The sequence below is a fragment of the Pogona vitticeps genome, chromosome 4 (genome assembly GCF_051106095.1).
Source record: "Pogona vitticeps strain Pit_001003342236 chromosome 4, PviZW2.1, whole genome shotgun sequence".
In the NCBI taxonomy this organism is placed as follows: Eukaryota; Metazoa; Chordata; class Lepidosauria; order Squamata; family Agamidae; genus Pogona; species Pogona vitticeps.
Window position 1 is genome coordinate 213,686,045 of NC_135786.1, and position 19,426 is coordinate 213,705,470.

The 19,426-nt window shown below is 42.8% G+C and overlaps 1 protein-coding gene across 5 annotated transcripts in view; it reads left to right on the forward strand.

The window, feature by feature from the left end:
• The window catches only part of CPQ (carboxypeptidase Q), a 200,719-nt gene that overhangs the window by 18,012 nt on the left and 163,281 nt on the right, over positions 1-19,426 (forward strand). For 4 of the 5 annotated variants that reach the window (XM_072999155.2, XM_072999156.2, XM_072999159.2 and 1 more), the window contains exon 2: positions 11,582-12,037. In XM_072999155.2, coding sequence (XP_072855256.2) covers positions 11,582-12,037 — 456 coding nt within the window. Of the gene's footprint in view, positions 1-951; positions 1,435-11,581; positions 12,038-19,426 lie in introns of those variants that run through there. The other variant, XM_072999158.2, reaches the window with a different exon arrangement.

Genomic DNA, 19,426 nt, shown 5'->3' on the forward strand with positions numbered 1-19,426 from the left:
GTATAACTATCTACATTTATTTAAATACAGTTGTCATCTTCTGGTTGCTGCACAATGGTGGAGGATGGGGTTTCACTTAAGTAGGGGCTTATTTTAGAGGTAGGGCTTATATTACGAGCATCATGAAAAATCCTACTAGGGCTTATTTTCAGGTTAGGTCTTATTTTCAGGGAAACAGAATATTTTGATGCAAAGTATGTTTTTCCTCCCAAAGCAGAAAAGAATGTAATAGAGAAATGAACTTTGTACTTCTAAGCAAAGAGGACAGCTGGCTGTTATTTATTAAGATTATTTATATCTCAACTTTCAGGATAGAAATCCTTCCAAGTTGCATCCACAAGGTGAAAACCCTTTTAAACTCAACTACCTTTAATCACAGGTGTTTACTACCTTACACCTACGGCCCAGTTCATGAATGTCTGTAGCCAATATGCATACCAACAATTTTATATTAAATTTTATGAGAACTAACTTATACTTGATAAAGAAATGGGAAAAATAAGAAGTGCAGACTACCTTTTCTTTGAGATAGGATGAGTTCTTACACATTTCATTCTCTAAGAAAAGCCTCATTCTAGCAGAGGTTTGGGTCAAACTATATCTTTCTCAAAAATATAGTTCTGGGCCCTGTTGTACACCCTATAACAGAGGCACAGCCCTTAAACACTTGTTATCTATTAAGTGGTGTGTTTTTTTTGATCTAGGAATCATGCCTGAGCCATGTTCCCCAAACAGAAAGTGGAAACTAGCCCAAGTGTTGTTTTTTTCTGTAGTAAAAACCATGTCAATCAAAAAACTGATATAATTTTCCCTCAGGTTGATAGGAGTTATTTCTAGATGTACTTGGTAACCCATTAATTTTAAAGTCGCCATGTAAAAATAAGTTTTCCTGAAATAAATGAAAATTTCCGGTGAGATACAATGTCATAAAGACTAGAGGTGTGGTATTTATAGTGACTCATGTTAAACCACTGTCCCAGTTAAATTTGGTGTGGGGATCTGTCTTTAAAAAATTAACTACTAGGGAGCACCTTAGAAATGGCAACTTTGCTGGTGTTTTCCAGCAAATAGAAGTTAATGGTTAAATAGAAGTTTACAGTTCTGCTGACAAATTAAAAACTAGTAAACTACATTAAAAGGACATTTGCAGTTCCTAGGACAGTGTCCTGGGAATGTTTGGAGTTCATTATTTGCGGCGGAACAGTACAGGATCCTCCCTGCTAGAATGCGGCTTGAGGGTGTCCAAGAAATGCTTTTGTAACTGTGGTGTGATTTCACCGTCCAATTGTATTCAGTTTCCATAATTCCACCGGGCTGGGAGAGCAGCCGGCACAAGAGGCTGACAGATAAAGTGACAGCTGCACACTCACTACTGTTCAAACGCCACATGAAGATTGCATTACAGCTCCCACCCCAGAAGCTTGCCTATCGAGGGTAAATCAGGGTTGATAAGCTTCCCGATGAACCAGAGGGCTTTTGCTGTTTTGTTTTGCGTTTTCGTGCTAGTTTGGCAAATACACAGTCTGGGGCTTTCTATTTTTCCAGGTTTCTTTCAATTGCCTTTGGGGCTGAGAGTGAAATAGAACAAATGGGAAGTGAGAAACTGTAAGGTTGTTTGTTTCATTTTAAATTGTAGCTAGATTTTTGACCCCACTAAACCATATCAGCATATTGATTTCTAGTCCTAAGCGGGTTGCTTGCCAGAAACCAGACTGAGAAACTGGAATTGCATGTCTGAGTAATGAAAGGTGTGTGATAGCAGGGTGAAGGGATTCACCTAAATCCATTGCTGTTAGAGACCGTCATTTCCTGTAGAACATAAGCTTGTATCTAGGACAAGGCCTGTTGAGGGAAGCAAAAGCGAAGAGAAGCCGCCCGGCAAAACTATTGGGAAATGCTGACTTTGACTTGATTTACCCATAGCTTAGAGATACTTACAGTTACCAGAGTGCTGATTGTGATACTGATCACTCCCTGGTGTGTAGTAGAGTAAAACTACGAACAAAGAGAGTATATCACACGAAAAAGGAAGGAAGACCACGTATTGACATCAGCAAGACTCGTGATCAAAGAAAAGTGAAGGAATTCGCCCAAGCACTCGAGGAAGCCCTCCCAGGTCCGGCTAATGTAAATGCACCTAAACGATGGGAACACTTCAAGAACGCTGTCTATAACACCGCCTTGTCCACCTTTGGCAAGAAGACCAAAAAGATGGCTGACTGGTTCGAAGCCCATTCAGAGGAGCTAATGCCAGCCATCGAGGATAAGAGAAGAGCTCTAGCAGCATACAAAACCTGTCCTAGCGAGTACAACTTGCAAGCTCTTCGAGCTGCTCGAAGCTAAGTCCAACAGGCTGCCAGGAGATGCTCCAATGATTATTGGCTCCAGCTCTGCTCCCAGTTACAGATAGCAGCGGACACAGGTAACATCAAAGGAATGTATGATGGTATCAAGCAGGCCTTAGGTCCAATGCAGAAGAAATCTGCTCCCTTGAAGTCTGCTACAGGTGTGCCCATCCAGGACCGAGCACAGCAGATGGAACGCTGGGTACAGCACTACTCCGAGCTATATTCCAGAGAGAATGTAGTAACCGAAGAAGCATTAAATAACATTGAGTGCCTGCCTGTCTTGGAAGAGCTGGACAGTGAACCAACCTTAGCAGAAATAAAAGCGGCCTTGGATTCCCTCGCCTCCGGCAAGGCACCTGGAAAGGATAACATCCCTGCTGAAGTGCTGAAGTGCTGTAAGGAGATCATCACCACTGAACTGTATGAAGTCTTTTGTCTCTGCTGGAGGGAAGGTGGAGTCCCACAGGACATGAAGGATGCAAACATCGTCACATTGTACAAGAACAAAGGCGACAGGGGTGACTGCAATAACTACCGTGGCATCTCTCTTCTTAGCGTTGTAGGGAAGCTGCTAGCCTGTGTTGTGCTGAAGAGGCTCCAGGTTCTTGCAGACAGAGTCTATCCAGAATCACAGTGTGGATTCCGAGCTAATAGATCCACCACTGACATGGTATTCTCCCTCCGACAGCTGCAGGAGAAATGCAGGGAACAACAACAGCCACTCTTAGTGGCCTTCATAGACCTTACAAAAGCATTTGACTTGGTTAGCAGGGATGGCCTTTTTAAAATACTTCCCAAGATTGGATGTCCACCCCGTCTCCTTAACATCATCAGATCCTTCCATGAGGGAATGAAAGGCACTGTAGTTTTTGACGGCTCAGCATCAGACCCCTTTGACATCCGAAGCGGAGTGAAACAGGGCTGTGTCCTTGCACCAACACTTTTTGGGATCTTTTTTGCTGTCATGCTGAAGCATGCCTTTGGAACTGCAACCGAGGGTGTCTATCTCCGGACTAGATCAGACGGAAAGCTCTTTAATCTCTCTAGATTGAGAGCGAAGACCAAAGTCCAACTGAAATGCATGCGGGACTTCCTCTTCGCAGATGATGCAGCCATTGTTGCCCACTCTGCTGAAGACCTCCAACAACTCATAAATCGATTCAGCAAGGCCTGCCAAGACTTTGGACTAACAATCAGCCTGAAGAAAACACAAGTCATGGGCCAGGGTGTGGACTCACCTCCTTCTATTACCATCTCCACACAAGAATTGGAGGTTGTTCATGACTTTGTGTACCTTGGCTCAACCATCTCTGACACCCTGTCTCTGGATGTTGAGCTGGACAAACGAATTGGCAAAGCAGCTACCATGTTCTCTAGACTCACAAACAGAGTATGGCTCAATAAGAAGCTGACGACACATACGAAGATTCAGGTCTATAGAGCCTGTGTCCTAAGCACACTCCTGTACTGTAGTGAGTCCTGGACCATTTGTGCACGGCAGGAGAGGAAGCTAAACACCTTCCATATGCGTTGTCTCTGACGGATTTTTGGTATCACCTGGCAGGACAAAGTTCCAAACAGAGTAGTCCTAGAACGAGCTGGAATTTTCAGCATGAACACATTACTGAAACAGCGACGTCTGCGTTGGCTTGGGCACGTCGTGAGAATGGCTGATGGTCGGATTCCAAAGGATCTCCTGTATGGAGAATTAGTGCAGGGAAACCGCCCCAGAGGGAGACCACAGCTGCGATACAAGGATATCTGCAAGCGAGATCTGAAGGCCTTAGGAATGGACCTCAACAGATGGGAAACCCTGACATCTGAGCGTTCAGCCTGGAGGCAGGCATTGCATCACGGCCTCTCCCAATTTGAAGAGACCCTTGCCCAGCAGGCTGAGGCAAAGAGGAAGTCACAAAAGCAGCAAAACCAGGGAGCTGGACAGGGGACAAATTGGATTTGTCATCAGTGTGGAAGAGACTGTCACTCTCGAATCGGCCTCCTCAGCCACACTAGACGCTGCTCCAAGTCCTCCATACAGAGCACGATACCATAGTCTTTCGAGACTGAAGGATGCCTAACTAACTAAGAGATACTAATATTAGCACTAGTATATGAACACAGAATTGTTAGTGGCCATCAATATATTAATATTGAACCACTAGGGAAACTTGAAATGTAATTTTTTAAAAAAAAATCTGTTAAATCTTTACGTTAAAAATGCAATTTAAAATTGCTAAAATAGTCACTAATGAAATAAAGTGGCAAAAATCTATTGTTATACAGGAAGAATGCCCTTGTTGTTTCCTGATTAAAATTAAAAAAACTGAAAATTATTGCCAATTAAAAAATGAATTATTGCTAAATTCTGGGGTCACTAACAGAATAGAAAAAGTTATGATTGACCTAGTGTGTAAAAGCTGGTGTAATTTCCCTATCAATAAGAAGGCTGCTAAGAAATAACATGTCACCCTACAATCCAATGTATCTGTTGGGCACCAGTTTGTAGAAGGGTGAAATAGGATGCATCCATTCCATGATTTTCCTTCTGTAAGAGAAGTGGAAAAGATGGGGCCCTCCAGATGCTGTGAGATTTGATCTTCCATTGTGCCCAGCCAGCTAGCCGAATAGCTGAGGATGTTAAGCACTGTAGTTTAACAGCAGCTGGATAGTCATAAGCTACTTACATCTGATCAGTGAAATACACTCTCCCTCCCTCCGTGTGTGTTTGTGTGTGTGTGTAATTTGCTCTGTGGATTCGAAAAACATATACCAGTGCAAAATTAATGGAATTGTATAGCCAAGCACAACTCTGTCTCAGCTGCCCAAGCTCAGAGGGATAAGTCTTGGCGAATTTGAAAAGCAGTCATTCTTGGAAAGTGTTTTGGTTTCTTCTCTTTTCACATGTTCTTCTTTTTTTTTTTTTTTTTTGCTGCTCTCTTTCCATGAGCGGAAACAACACCATAAATTTCAAAAAGCGTAATTCCTTTTATATTGTGCATTCAGCTAACCTCTGAGCCAGCTTATTCCACAGCTGTCAAAACAAGCCTACTGCTACATGCTACTAACTGTATCTGACTCCCCTGGGTAGCATGCAGGTTTCTTTCCTTTCCCTGGAGGCTTTGAAAGTCTAATCTGATGTTATCAAAGCCACTTCATGTATTCTTACATAGATGTCCTCCTGTATTCCTTGGAGGAAAATCAAATACATAGGAAGCGATTAGATTATTCACAGATTTAGGAGACCTTAGAGCAATTAAGTGCTTCTTAACCATAGCCTATTGTTTCTTTCCCACATTTCCCATTCTGCATTATGAATAAGTTATGATCCTTTTGATCTGCTTGTGTCAACTAGGAGTAGTGGTGCCATGGAATAATAGAGTTGTTGATCAAATTATTTTATTAATTTGGGCTTTTTCTGTTCATTTAAAAATCAGTAATTTTAGGCTGAAATTACTAATTTCAGGATAAAGTTATTAATGTCTAAGCAATTAGGTAACTGTGTTTCTTACATCTGTAACAAATTATTTTTTCATACTGAAGTTGCCAGAAGTTGTACATTTCTGGTTAAATAACGATTATAGCTTTTCTAGTGTAAGGTGGTTGTAACTCTATGGCCAGCCCTGCTATTAGGCAAAGTACAGTGTCGGCTGCAGGTGGTGGAGCACGAAGCAGCAGGAAATTGCTGTTGTGAAGAACTGTTACTGCTTTGCGCAACTCTCCCAGTGCACTGACTGCTTCTCAGATGTCTGGATTCAAGGGGTCCTCGGAGCTGGGCATTCCTAGAAGGATGTCTTGGAAAACTCTCCATGTCATGGTACAGTCAATATTTCTGCTGCAAGAACTGGCTAAGTCTGTGAAGAGCTTCACAGAAGTGGGTGACACAGCTCTGCCTGGAAGTTTCGGGCCTCTGGCAAGTGGAACAGGACATATCTAGCAACAGTGTCCTGTTCCCTTTATAGCCACTATTTGGGCAATGAGTGCAAACAAAACATTATTGCTGGGCACTATGACCTATGGTTCAAGGTAAACTTCCCCAATGAGGAGGGTACCAGGTTGAGGGCTTTTTGAATAATAAGGCTAAGGATCTCCCATAATGCTTGATACTAAGGGTTAAATTTTGCTTAATGGGCCGAAGGGGGCCAGAACTTCCACAGACCATGACATTTGTTGTTGAAGAGGTGGGGCAGGTGACCAGCAACATGCTGATCCATACATATTCCACAGGTAAGATAGGGTTTGGACTTTGATAGGGAAAACATTTGAACAAGAGAAAAACATTAACAGGATTATTGGTAAGTGCCCGGAGTGCAAACCAGAGTACGCTGGAAAACAACCGAAGACAAAGGAAAAAGAACATGAGCTGGTATAGCGTAGAGCTTGAACACGAGAGCCAGAATTGGACTCCTTTAAATCTCACTTCTCCCTTGAACTACTTGATGGCTTTTGTCTCTGCCTTTATGGTACCTCTTTATTTGTGGAATATTATGTTAATGTGTTTTATTTTATATTGATAAATTTCAAAGGCTTCCAACCTGCCTTTTATGTAGCCATACATAATAGGCCACTTTCCTATTGCTAGTCCCAACTGGAATAGATTCATTATCTCATTCTTACCTTGTCTAGGACGTATAGATCAAATCAGGTTCACTTTAAAATGCAGACTTGAATGAAGTCTCAAACCAACATCCCACAGAACGTGTCTCATCCAGAATTGACTCCCTCATGCATACCCCTCAGTCCCACCCAACTTTCCCATCCTTCCCCAGCTGCTTCCCACATGGGACAATTGGAGGGAAGGAAAAAAGCTTCCATTCTTAGTGATGGAAGCCTTTCCCCCCTAAGCCAGGGGTGTCCAACTTTTCACCTTCCCTGGGCCACATTAGAAGATGAAAATTTGGTTTGGGACGCACATAAATTTGGTTTGGGCTGCTTGGGGGGGGCCGGCCCTAGCCATCCTCCACAGCCCCGCTCCAAGCGTGCTTGCTGGCAGCTGCGATCTCAGACAGCAGAGGCTTCCAGCTTCGACTCTGGTGGGTCCACCAATTGACGGAGATGGCGCAATGCAGTCACGCAGCCCCCCTCTCCCCTCCCCTCCTGCTCCTTCCTTCCTTCCCTCCCCCCCTACTGTTGTGACGTGCCCCGGCCACATTCTGGCCGCAAGCGCCGGCAGTGTAACTTGAAACTTTGGAATTTCTTTAAAAATAAAAAATTGCACTGGGCCGCATTATGAGGCGTGCTGGGCCGCATGCGGCCAATGGGCCGCAGGTTGGACAAGCCTGCCCTAAGCGGAATTGCTTCAAGGGAAGGAGTAGAGTGAGGTGGGTTGATGTGCCCTAAGAGGCTCCTGAAGCAAATGAAACTTTCCAGAGGTACAGTATATTCCATGGCATGGGCAATTGTTCAGTTAATTACATGAACCACTGTATAGTGTATTGTGGTTGAGCATCACATACTATTTGGGTATGCCCTCACCTCTCTCTGCCTTCTTTTGGCCTAGTTAAAACCTGCCGCAGACCCATGTTTAGAGCCAGAGAATTCTATCTGATCCTGTCGGAAAGGATCTGACCTAGAACACTGCTATGGAGGTTGAATTCGGCAGCCAAGATTCAAAACACAGCACAGCATCTGGGCATCCTGTTTTACCAGGCTTATGTCACACAAGTCACACAGATACATAAAGCTGTGCTCTTTCGTAGGTCATGTTCATTTTGAAAGAGCTTGTGACACCATTAGAATCATTCCCAGTGGATTATGCCATGCAGTCGGGGAGAGGGTGGTGGTCTCAAAGCACAGAGGAAGTTTTTCAAACCTGTGTGGTTTCAAAGTATTTTTTTTAAAGGAACTAATTAGCAGTCCGCCCCTGCATGGAACAACTTGCTGCTGAGAATATTTTTCTTTGTAGAATAAAGTTCAATTTTGCATCTGGGATTAGTTTTTTAAAGATAAGCCTGCTTTATTCTTATGACAATTATAATTAGCACTTAATCAGGGTTTATGGCATTCCTAGAAACTGAGAAAGGGCTGTGTTAAATTTCAGCAGAAAATGAAGCATTCCAGTGTGAGGTCCTATTGTGCAAAAGCTTCTTAAATATCAAGTTAGGCAGATCTATACGTTTCTTTTATTTTCCCATCATGTAACATGCAAGAGTCTAATATGAGCATTCTAATTGCAGATTGGTTAATATAAAAAGGAATAGCTAATTGTTATGTCCATTTTTCATGTATAACTATCAAAGAGGATTTGATATGCCTTCTACATCTTAATACTTTGCCATGTTTTCTAGGGATGTGCATTTTGGAGTTTTTGACTTTATTGGGTGGGTCTAACTTCCTGTTTGAAAAGGAAAGGAAGGAAGGAAGCTGCCCCAGTGGCTTCTGGGAAGCCTCTAGTTGCAGTGGATCCCAACCTTGGATTCCCGGATGTTCATGAATTAAAATTCTCAGAAATCCTGGCCAACATAGCTCGTGGTGAAGGCTTCTGGGAATTCTAGTTTAAGAACATCTGGGAACCCAAGGTTAGGAACCACTGCTTTAGACAATGGTCTGAGACCTGATAACCTTACTGTCTAACAAGGCATGCATAGTTGTTAAGAAACGTAACTTTTTCACATCCTATTCCAGAAGCTAGAAAACCGACTGATTTTTTTAGACTATTGTGCCTTGGCCTAGCCATGGTCAGTGGGGGATTCTGGGAGTTCTGGTCTAGAAAAGCTTTAGTTTTAGTTTAAGAGGAAGAACAGCCCTCTTCCAGGAAGCAACCTAAGCTCTTTTACACTTCTTTGCCTTTCATTCAGTTTTCATACATCTGATTCTTCTACTTTGAGATACATTCATAATATATTGCAGAGGAAAGGATGCCTGCTATTGCATAACTATTCTGGAATGTTCCCTGAGGAACTGAGTACCCTCAAGAGTAACAGTACCCAGTTAAGGAATTGTTTCTCTGAAGTTATTGAATTAAGAAATTATTGAAACAGCATATTATGTGCTGTATTCTCTTTAACAACTGCCAGTTACTTTGCCTTCAATAGTTGAGGGCTGCTTCTCAAAAATGCCTTTTCCTACATAGAAGAAAATAGATATCAGGGTGGTCACTCACTTTTTGCCCAAGCAAGAAAGGAAATATTTCATCAAAACTAGTGTTCCTGGGTCTCAGGGCGCCAGCAGAAGACTCAGATAATTACTGTAGTCTGTTTCCTTGGAATTCAAGAGTATAGACAAATCTTAAGGCAGGTCATGCTGGAGAAGGGAAAAGTTGGCTTGTCTTTGTTTGGCTTTAAAACCTATGTGCTGTCTTCACCTACACCCACTTGGCCCCAGGGCGCACTGATTTAGGATGAAGTTACTTATATGCATGGTGCACTTGTGCAATGCCAGCACACCAAAAAGCTAGTAACGAGATGAGTGGACTGAGAAGGAATGCCATCAAATAAAGCTCTACTTGGTGCATGCATGAGCTTGGGCCCATCTGAAGCAAAGCAAAGAAGAGAGTAGTTGCATAGTAACTTACAAGTCTCCTTGTTGCAGACAAGTACAGGATCATAGAATAATGGAGTTGGAAGGGGGCCTATAAGACCATAGAGTCCAAACCCTAAAGTATATCTGACAGACAGCTATCTTAACTTTCTTTTTTATGTCTCACCCACCACCAAGCAATTGGTTCCATTGTTGTACTACTAAGAGTGGGGAACTTTTTCCTGATATTCAGCCAAAATCTAGCTTCCTGCAACTTGAGCCCATTAATATATGTACTGTACTCTGCAACAACAGATCCAACTTATTTATTTATTTATTTATTTATTTATTTATTTATTTATTTATTTATTTATTTATTTATTTATTACGCTATTTTTCTTCCCCGCCCCTCTAGACAGAGTCTACTTGGGGCGGCTATATGACAACCTTTGAAGTATTTCAAGGAGGTGATAATATTTCTATTCTTTTCTAAAGGCAAGACATGTCTAGTTCTTTCAGTCTTTCCTCACAGTGTTTGGTTTCCAGTTCCCTGATCGTCCTAGGTGCCCATCTCTAAACACGTTCCAGTTTGTCTGCATCTGTCTTATAATGTGTCCAGAACTCAAGATGAGCCTAACTAGTGCTGAACAGAGGTGAAACGTGATTTGGATAGTAGACTTCTGGTATTGAAGCCTAAGTTAGTGTTTGTCTTTTTTGCAGCTACTGGTTCTTATTCAATTTGTGATCTACTGTAGAACATTTCCAAGGTCTTTCTCATCTGTGGCATGACTGAGCCAACTATCGCCCATCTTGCAACTCTGTACAACATACATGTTGTAAAGGCTTAGTTCAAAGCCTCATACTTGAATCTTTTGAAAGTGGAGCTTTGTTTGATGGATTGCTGTTGTTTCTAAGACAAATGTATGGAGACAAAGATGGCTGCCCACAAACATGCTGGAAAATTAATCTTATTTGCTTTATTGTGTCTGTGGGAATGACGTGTGTCATTATTTCCAGGGACATTTGAGGGTCTATTTTCAAAGTACTCAGCTAGCTGATTTTCAGACTGCAGCTTTGCAATTTGAGTTGTTAGTAAATAAATCACTGGCCAAAGAAGGAAACCTCAACACTACGAATAATATTTCAGATAATAAAAAAAGTTCCTCTAATCACTCTAGAGAAGTCTATGTTGAAATTCTCTCTGCCATATAGATTGCGGGTCAGGGGACATGAGGAGGAGCATTCAGTCAGAGCCCAATCAGGTTTGAGAAAGCCCTAAGCAGAGGGTTTCCTTCCTCTTTTCTTGGACCTTCCTGAACCTGCTTGGTTCCAGCAGGCACGTCACCCAGTGGGCAGGTCTGTTGTTTAAGTTGTGTCCGACTCTTCGTGACCCCATGAACCAGAGCACGCCAGGCCCTCCTGTCTTCCACTGCCTCCCAGAGTTTGGTCAAATTCATGTTGGTAGCTTCGATGACACTGTCCAACCATCTCATCCTCTGTTGTCCTGTTCTCTTCTTGCCGTCACACTTTCCCAACATCAGGGTCTTTTTGCTAGTTGCTGTTTTATTTTCTCACAATGCTTCTTGGGCTGTTGAGGATGAAGGAGAAGGCTTCACTAATGACTGTATTTGCAGAATGCCTGTACTTTTTTGTCATTCCATTTCCACATGACCACCCCTGTTCAGATGGGCTTTTCGTCTTTTAACAGGCCACCATACTCAAAACAATAAAAAAATTGCTGAATAACTTACCGTAATGTTTTCTTTTTCTTCCTACAGATTGGCACACAAAACTAGAGAGAAGAATGAATTTCCTTTTTTATACAGTCTTTGTCTGCCTATTTTCTCTAAACAGAGGGGACCCATTGAACAACAGTCCCAATGGCTATCAAAGAACATATGACAACATCCAGAGGGAAATAGCGAATTATTCAGAGATTGCCAAGAAGATTATCAATCTTGCTGTTTATGGAAGTGCTCAGAACAGATCCTATGAAAGACTGGCACTTTTTGTGGACATTATCGGGCCAAGAATGAGTGGTTCCAGAAATCTAGAGCTGGCTATCCAGTACATGCATAAAGCCTTGATGAAGGATGGGTTGGAAAATGTCCACTTGGAGCCAGTAAAAATACCCCACTGGGAAAGGGGAGAAGAATCAGCAATGATAATGCAACCACTCAATCATAGCATTGCTGTTTTAGGGCTTGGGGGCAGCATTGGAACACCGCCAGAAGGTAAAATTTGCCTGACTTTTAGGTTTCATTATCATAGGTGACCCCATCATTTATTGTAATTTTTGGTTTGTATTTTTTAAGTGGCCCAACCCCTGTTTAGCGTTTACATAGTGTAAACTTTCTGTTATGGAGTTGCACTATATCACACCATTGAACAAACTATCACACAGTGGACAGTGGAAGCCTGTGATCCTGTTGACATTGCAGAATATTGGGGTTCACACAACATACACTCAGAGAAAGCACAATCATGCAAATGGAAGAATCACTTGCGAAATGACAATTGGGTGGTGTGATGTCATAATAGATTTTTGACTAACACATCTTAGGGTTCATTGTTAAAATTCTGTTTCCATTTGTTGAATGGAACGTGGTGGTGCTGCGGGCTAAACCGCAGAAGCCTCTGTGCTGCTGGTCAGAAGACCAGCAGCCGTAAGATCGAATCCACGGGACGGAGTGAGCTCCTGTTGCTTTGTCCCAATGCCTTGCCAACCTAGCAGTTCGAAAGCATGCAAATGCGAATAGATAAATAGGTACCATCTCGGTGGGAAGGTAAAACGGCATTCCCTAGTCACACTAGCCATGTGACAACAGAAGCTGTCTTTAGACAAGCACTGGCTCTATGGCTTGAAAACGGGATGAGCACCGCCCCCTAGAGTCAGACACGACTGGACAGGAATGTCAAGGGGATCCTTTACTTTTACCTTTTACCTTCCATTTGTTGAATCTAGTTGATATTAGTAGTTCTCTGAACAAGGAGAATTTCTAGTGGTTCAACACTTTCCTCAGGTCTGTTGTGATTTGGATGGGAGTCATTGGGGGCAAATTGTATTTTGCAGTGTTTGAATTTGTTTACAAATAAATATATGTAGGCACAAATGAAAAAGGAAGGAAGACCACGTATTGACATCAGCAAGACTCACAGTCAAAGAAAAGTGGAGGAATTTGCCCAAGCGCTTGAGGAAACCCTTTCTGGCCCGGCTGATGCAAATGCACCCGAACAATGGGGACATTTCAAGAACTCTGTTCTTGTCAGCAAGAAGAGCGAAAAGATGTTAGACGGGTTCGAAGCCCATTTGGAGGAGTTGATGCCAGCCATCAAGGAAAAGAGGAGAGCTCTAGCAGCATATAAAGCCTATCCTGGTGAGTATATCTTGCAGGCTCTTCAAGTTACTCGTAGCAAAGTTCAACAGGCTGCCAGGAGATGTTCTAATGATTATTGGCTTCAGCTCTCAGATACAGATAGCAGCAGAAACAGATAACATCAAGGGAGTGTATGACAGTATCAAGCAGGCTTTGGTCAAATACAGAAGAAATCTGCTCCTTTGAAGTCTGCTATGGGCGTGATCATCCAGGACCGAGCACAGCAGATGGAACGCTAGGTGCAGCATTACTCTGAGCTATATTCCAGGGAGAATGTAGTAATTGAAGAGGCATTAAATAACATCGAGTGCCTGTCTGTCTTGGAAGAGTTGGACAAAGAACCAACTTTAACAGAAATAAAAGCAGCCTTGGATTCCCTTGTCTCTGGCAAGGCACCTGGGAAGGACAACATCCCTCCTGAAGTGCTGTAAAGAGATCAGCACCACTGAGCAATATGAAATCTTTTGTCTTTGCTGGAGGGAATGTGGTGTACCACAAGACATGAAGGATGCAAACATTGTCACATTGTATAAGAACAAAGGCGACAGGGGCGACTGCAATAACTACTGTGGCATCTCTCTTCTCAGCGTTGTAGGGAAGCTGCTTGCCTTTCTTGTGCTGAAGAGACTCCAGGTCCTTGCAGAGAGACTCTATCCAGAATCACAGTGTGGATTTCGAGCTAATAGATCCACCACTGACATGGTATTTTCCCTCAGACAGTTGCAGGAGAAATGTGGGAAACAACAACATCCACTCTTTGTGGCCTTCATAGATCTCACAAAGGCCTTTGATTTGGCTAGCAGGGATGGCCTTTTTAAAACACTTCCCAAGATTGGATGTCCACCTCGACTCCTTAAAATCATCAGGTCCTTTCATGGGGGAATGAAGGGCACTGTAGTTTTTCATGGCTCAACATCAGATCACTTTGACATCTGAAGCAGAGTGAAACAGGGCTGTGTCATTGCATTGACCCTGTTTGGGATCTTTTTTGCTGTCATGCTGAAGCACGCCTTTGAAACTGCAACAGAAGGTGTCTATCTCTGGACTAGATCAGATGGAAAGCTTTTAAATATCTCTAGATTGAGAGTAAAGACCAAAGTCCAACTTCCTCTTCGCCTATGATGCAGCTGTTGTTGCCCACTCTGCTGAAGACCTCCAACAACTCATGAATCATTTTAGCAAGGCCTGCCAAGACTTTGGATTAATAATCAGCCTGAAGAAAACACAAGTCATGGGCCAGGGCATGGACTCACCACCCTCTATTGTTTCCCTGGAAATAAGACAGGGTCTTATATTAATTTTTGCTCCAAAAATGCATTAGGGCTTATTTTCAGGGGATGTTTTAAATTTTTTAATATACAACAATCTACATTTATTCAAATGCTCTCATGTCATCTTCTAGTTGCTGCACAATGCTGCACAGTGGTGGAGTGCAGGGTTTCACGTAAGTGGGGCTTATTTTGGGGGAGGGCTTATATTACAAGCATCCTGAAAATTCATACTAGGGCTTATTTTCAAGGAAACAGGGCACCATCTCCACATAAAAATTGGAGGTTGTTCATGACTTTGTGTACCTTGGCTCAACAATCTCTGACACTCTCTCCCTAGATGTTGAGCTGGATAAACACATTGCCAAACCAGCTACCATATTCTCTAGACTCACAAAGAGAGTATGGCTTAATAAGAAGCTGACGGCATATACCAAGATCCAGGTCTATAGAGCCTGTGTCCTGAGTACACTCCTGTACTGCAGTGAGTCCTGGACCCTTCATGCATGGCAGGAGAGAAAGCTGAACACATTCCATATGCGTTGCCTCCGACTGATTTTGGTATCACCTGGCAGGACAAAGTTCCAAATAGAAGAGTCCTAGAACAAGCTTGAATTTTTAGCATGTATATATTACTGAAACAGTGACGTCCACGTTGGCTGGGGCATGTTGTGAGAATGGATGGCGGTCGGATTCCAAAAGATCTCCTGTATGGAGAATTAGTGCAGGGAAATCACTCCAGGGGGATACCACATTTTGTGGCTAGTGCAGAAAAAAAATTATGAGAGTCCCAAAAATTCATGGCAGACGATTGTGCCAGATCTGCTTCTTAAGATGAGTTCAAACGCGTGCTGCAAACTTTAGTGGGAGTGTGGGTTCCAACTCTACCCCAAGTAGAAATTAGCTAGATTTCTTATCATGATTCTTCAAACTCTCCTCCTGTCAGCATCCAAATTGTTTCTAGCTGATGGATAGTAAAACAGTTAGTCAGTTTATTAATAAAACTTAATAGATGTTTCAATTAAAATGAGCCCAGTTATTTTCCACCCTGTCTGTTTTTAATTTATTTCTTTACAAGGTCTTGTGTGTACGTGTGTGTGTGTTTTACAATAAATATTTCCTAATCTTTCTTTTCTTGGGGAGCGAAGCCTAGTATCAGAAAATCAGCTTTGGGATTGAGTCTAGAGCTGGCACAGGCTATGAAAAGGAGCCAGCCTCTTGAGGCCTGCTAGTTGGTGGTGTCTTTCATTAAGGCAGTGAATATCTGTCAAGAATAGCTGCTGTTCTTTCTTTCCCTGATGGGCAATCATGAATGTATGTTATTATGTTTTATCGCTTGATGCAGTGTATAAATGGAGCACCGTGATGAATTACCTGGTGCCAATTCTGCTCATCTGTTACTGAAGCTGATATGTCATGCAGATTGCCATGCCAGCCTGCAGAGACTTGATTTTTCTAGTGGAAAATGAACATTTGCAGATCTCTGGCTACCTTTCTGCAGGCATAATTCCAGCCTTTTGGATGATCCTGTCACTGAGACATTCCTTAGGTCTATGGGTGGAACGCTTCTTCATTAGGAGCGGCTGGAGCCTGTCAATTTACCTCACTTTCATGCCAACAGTAACAGCAGTACCTTTTGCACTCAGTACTGAAACTGGCATGTTTGGCATTCAGAGGCCAAAAAAAATATAAATAAAAATTAAAAAGTTGGGAGCCAGGACAGCCATCCAATTAGACTTCCCTCCTGCTCCTTCTCTGTTTCAAGAATCTACCCACAATCTCTCTTGATTCTTTTTCTCCCAGATGTTGGCAGAAACTGAATCTTCTTCAAATTTGATAAATGTTTAATAGGAAGTCAACTGACACTATTTCATCTGTAGTCCTGGGGACTGGAAGCTTCCAGCTAATGCCATTCTCTGCTGTTTCTGTGTTGTCCAGGTCACAGTCCCTGTCCAGCATTCAAGGTTGCCAATTAATGCCACCAAACAAGGACAAAAAAGGACACAGATTTGTATAAAAGTTACACATGTTTGTTTGTATGGATAGTTGCATATTCAGAAATAATTCCTAAAATTTAAATAGAAATGTAAACCATGTCGCTGTCATGGGGAGAATTTTGAGCAGGTGACCTGCATGCTTGCTTAGTGTGTTCTTGTCAGGTACTAGTAGGTATCTTCAGAGCCTTAATCGTACCTTCTAATGATTCTTTATGTGTAACCTGTACCTGGCACCAGATAATCCGTCAGATAGGGACCACCTTCATTATAAGCCTGCTTTCTATAAAGTTGAAGAGATGATGACTCTTCCAAACATTATTTTAGTCTTGCCCAAACTAGGTTTAATGATTGTACTGACAAGCAAGCCTTCTTTTCCCATCTGATGAAAAAAACAACAACTGTAAGTAAACTCATAAATACTGCTGTCCCAAGCCAACTACACCAGAGCGCAGAGTGCTGTCCTCTGAAGATGCCGGCCACAGAGACTGGTGAAATGTCAGGAAGAATAACCTTCAGAACTCAGCCAAAGAGCCCGAAAAACCCACAACAACCAACAAACTCTTTATTCTTGCAACAGATCAAAGCTGTAGTGGTTGGTGCCCCTTGTGACTGGTGGGGCAGAAGGCACTAGCATTGCTAGAGTGATGGCTTTCTGTTACTGGATGCTGCTTTCCTCTTCTCCCTCCTCCACCACTACCCCGCCACCCTTCTCACATCCTGAGACAGAGTGTACGGCTGGACGTTCAGCAGACAGGGGAGGTTGGTGGGTTCCTGACCCTTTGCCTCTGGTGAGAAAGCAGGCAGGGGAAGGCTGGCCAGGCAAAGACTGAGCCCGAGGTGGAGCCAGCCCCGTATGACCTGAAAGGCCAGCTGCCACTGGATTAAACACAACAGCTCTGTTCAGGCATTCTGTAAACATATAGCAAACACACAAAGAAGGCCCACCCTTTTCATCATTTAATCATGTAAAAATGACTGTCTAAAGTAAGGGAAACGATTGTATCCAAGCAGGCTCCCCACATGAGGCAGAGCCCCAGGTTTTCATGCTTGGTGCTCATGTGAAGAGTATAACAGCCTCTTTCTCTTCAGACTATCACGTTTAGTGTGTTGAGACAATGATGGAGAGGATAAGGATAACACAATGCCCTCATTGTGTGTGCTCTCTGCAACCTTACAAAATACCTGAAGAGGAATAGAGAGAGCAGCAGATGAAATGCTGCAAGGGAAACACGAAGGAAGTGATAAACAACTCCAAATCTATACCTTCTAGAGTAGACTTCAGACGGGGTGGGCCAGAGCTCAGGAAACGTAATGTTTTGTTCTGGTCATTGTCCATGTTGACTTATGGACTGTAAAAGTTGTAGTGCAACTGATCTGGAGGACACCAGATTTGGGGAGGGTGTTCTGAAGCCTCCCACTACTAGGAAGCTGGTCCCATACAGAGAATCATGTGATTATATTGATCTCCTGTCATTTCTCTGGTGAACTGAGCACAGCATCTGTGGTTCTCTTCACAATCCCATTGTGAAAATCAACACAGGTCACCATGTGGCTCAGCTAGTGTCAAGCCCTACCTGACAGAGTCGAGGATGAAGGCCAGGACAACGTGCCACAGCAAGAGACAACCAGGACAAGGGAAAGATTCAAGGGTATACATTCTAGTTCCCACCTAGAGGAAGCCCTCCCAGACCAGACCCAGTTCTACCTGGAGATGATGAACACTGAGCAGATAGACAATCTTCTAAGCTTGGGAGAATATCAACAGTTTAGAATGCTAGATCAGAGAAGCCAGCATTTCCAACATCAACCGAGATCATTAAATAGGTCCAGCTGAAGAAGGGTTACTAATGACAATGACAAATAAATACAATTTTCCTGACCAGACCAAGCTTATGAAGCTAACTTCTGTACTAGGTCTGCTCCATGCTCTAGCTCTTAGCTTTCAGCATTCATCACCTTCTGTCTGGATGGTTTCACTGACAAATATGGATTGTTTATGACCTTGATTCTGACTGCTTCCTTTTGCTGTGTGACTTTGAAATATGAGAGATTTACAGAAACTCTGGCTTCGGACTGTAATCATCCTTTGCATATTTTGTGAAAACCTGTTATGGCTGCCCTGTGCTTTGACTCAAACTGGCCTTGTCCTCACAATGAATTTTTGAAGGAAAGAAACACCTTTTCATTTAAGGCAGGTCCAGGAGCAGAAAACAGCCCCAAACAGCTGATCACACCCTCTGGAGGCATATGGGGCCACAACTGACCATTATATGGCCACCTTTTTATTCCAGGTATGGTGAGGTTCAGAGTCAGGGGAGGTCTGGGGAAGCTTGGGGCAGTATGGGCCATACATTGAGCAAACATGCCTTAAATTGTACACTGGGATATAGTATAGAATCACAGAATAGTGAAGTTGGAAGGGGCCTGTGAGGCCATCAAGTCCAACCCCCTGCTTGATGCAGGAATACAAATCAAAGGATATCTGGCCGGTGGTTGCCTAAGTTTCTCTTGAATGCCTCCAGTGTTGGAGCACTCACCACCTCTCGAGGTAATTGGTTCCACTGTTGTACTGCTCTTACAGTCAGGATATTTTTTTCTGATATTCTACTGAAATCTAGCTTCCTGTAACTTGAGCCCTCCACTGCATAATCATTTGAGTATTTGAAAAGTTTTATATCACTGCTCTGTCTTCTTTTCCCAAGGCTAAACATGCCCAGTTCTTTTAGTCTATATAGACATCTACATGTCTGTATAGTCATTCTACATGTGAGAAGAATCAGGGGTTGTGACATACGGTAATACAGCACTTTAAAACTGACCGGTGGAGCTGAACAAAGGCCTTTTCAGAGAAAAATAACCAATTAGTCCTTGTTTCACAGATGAGGAACAGTGCAGTTAGCAGAAGCCAAGCTATGGCAGAGAGTTCGTCACCCCCTTTGCATTTTTTAAGCTCTCAATGTGTTGGGAGACAAAAGCTCTTG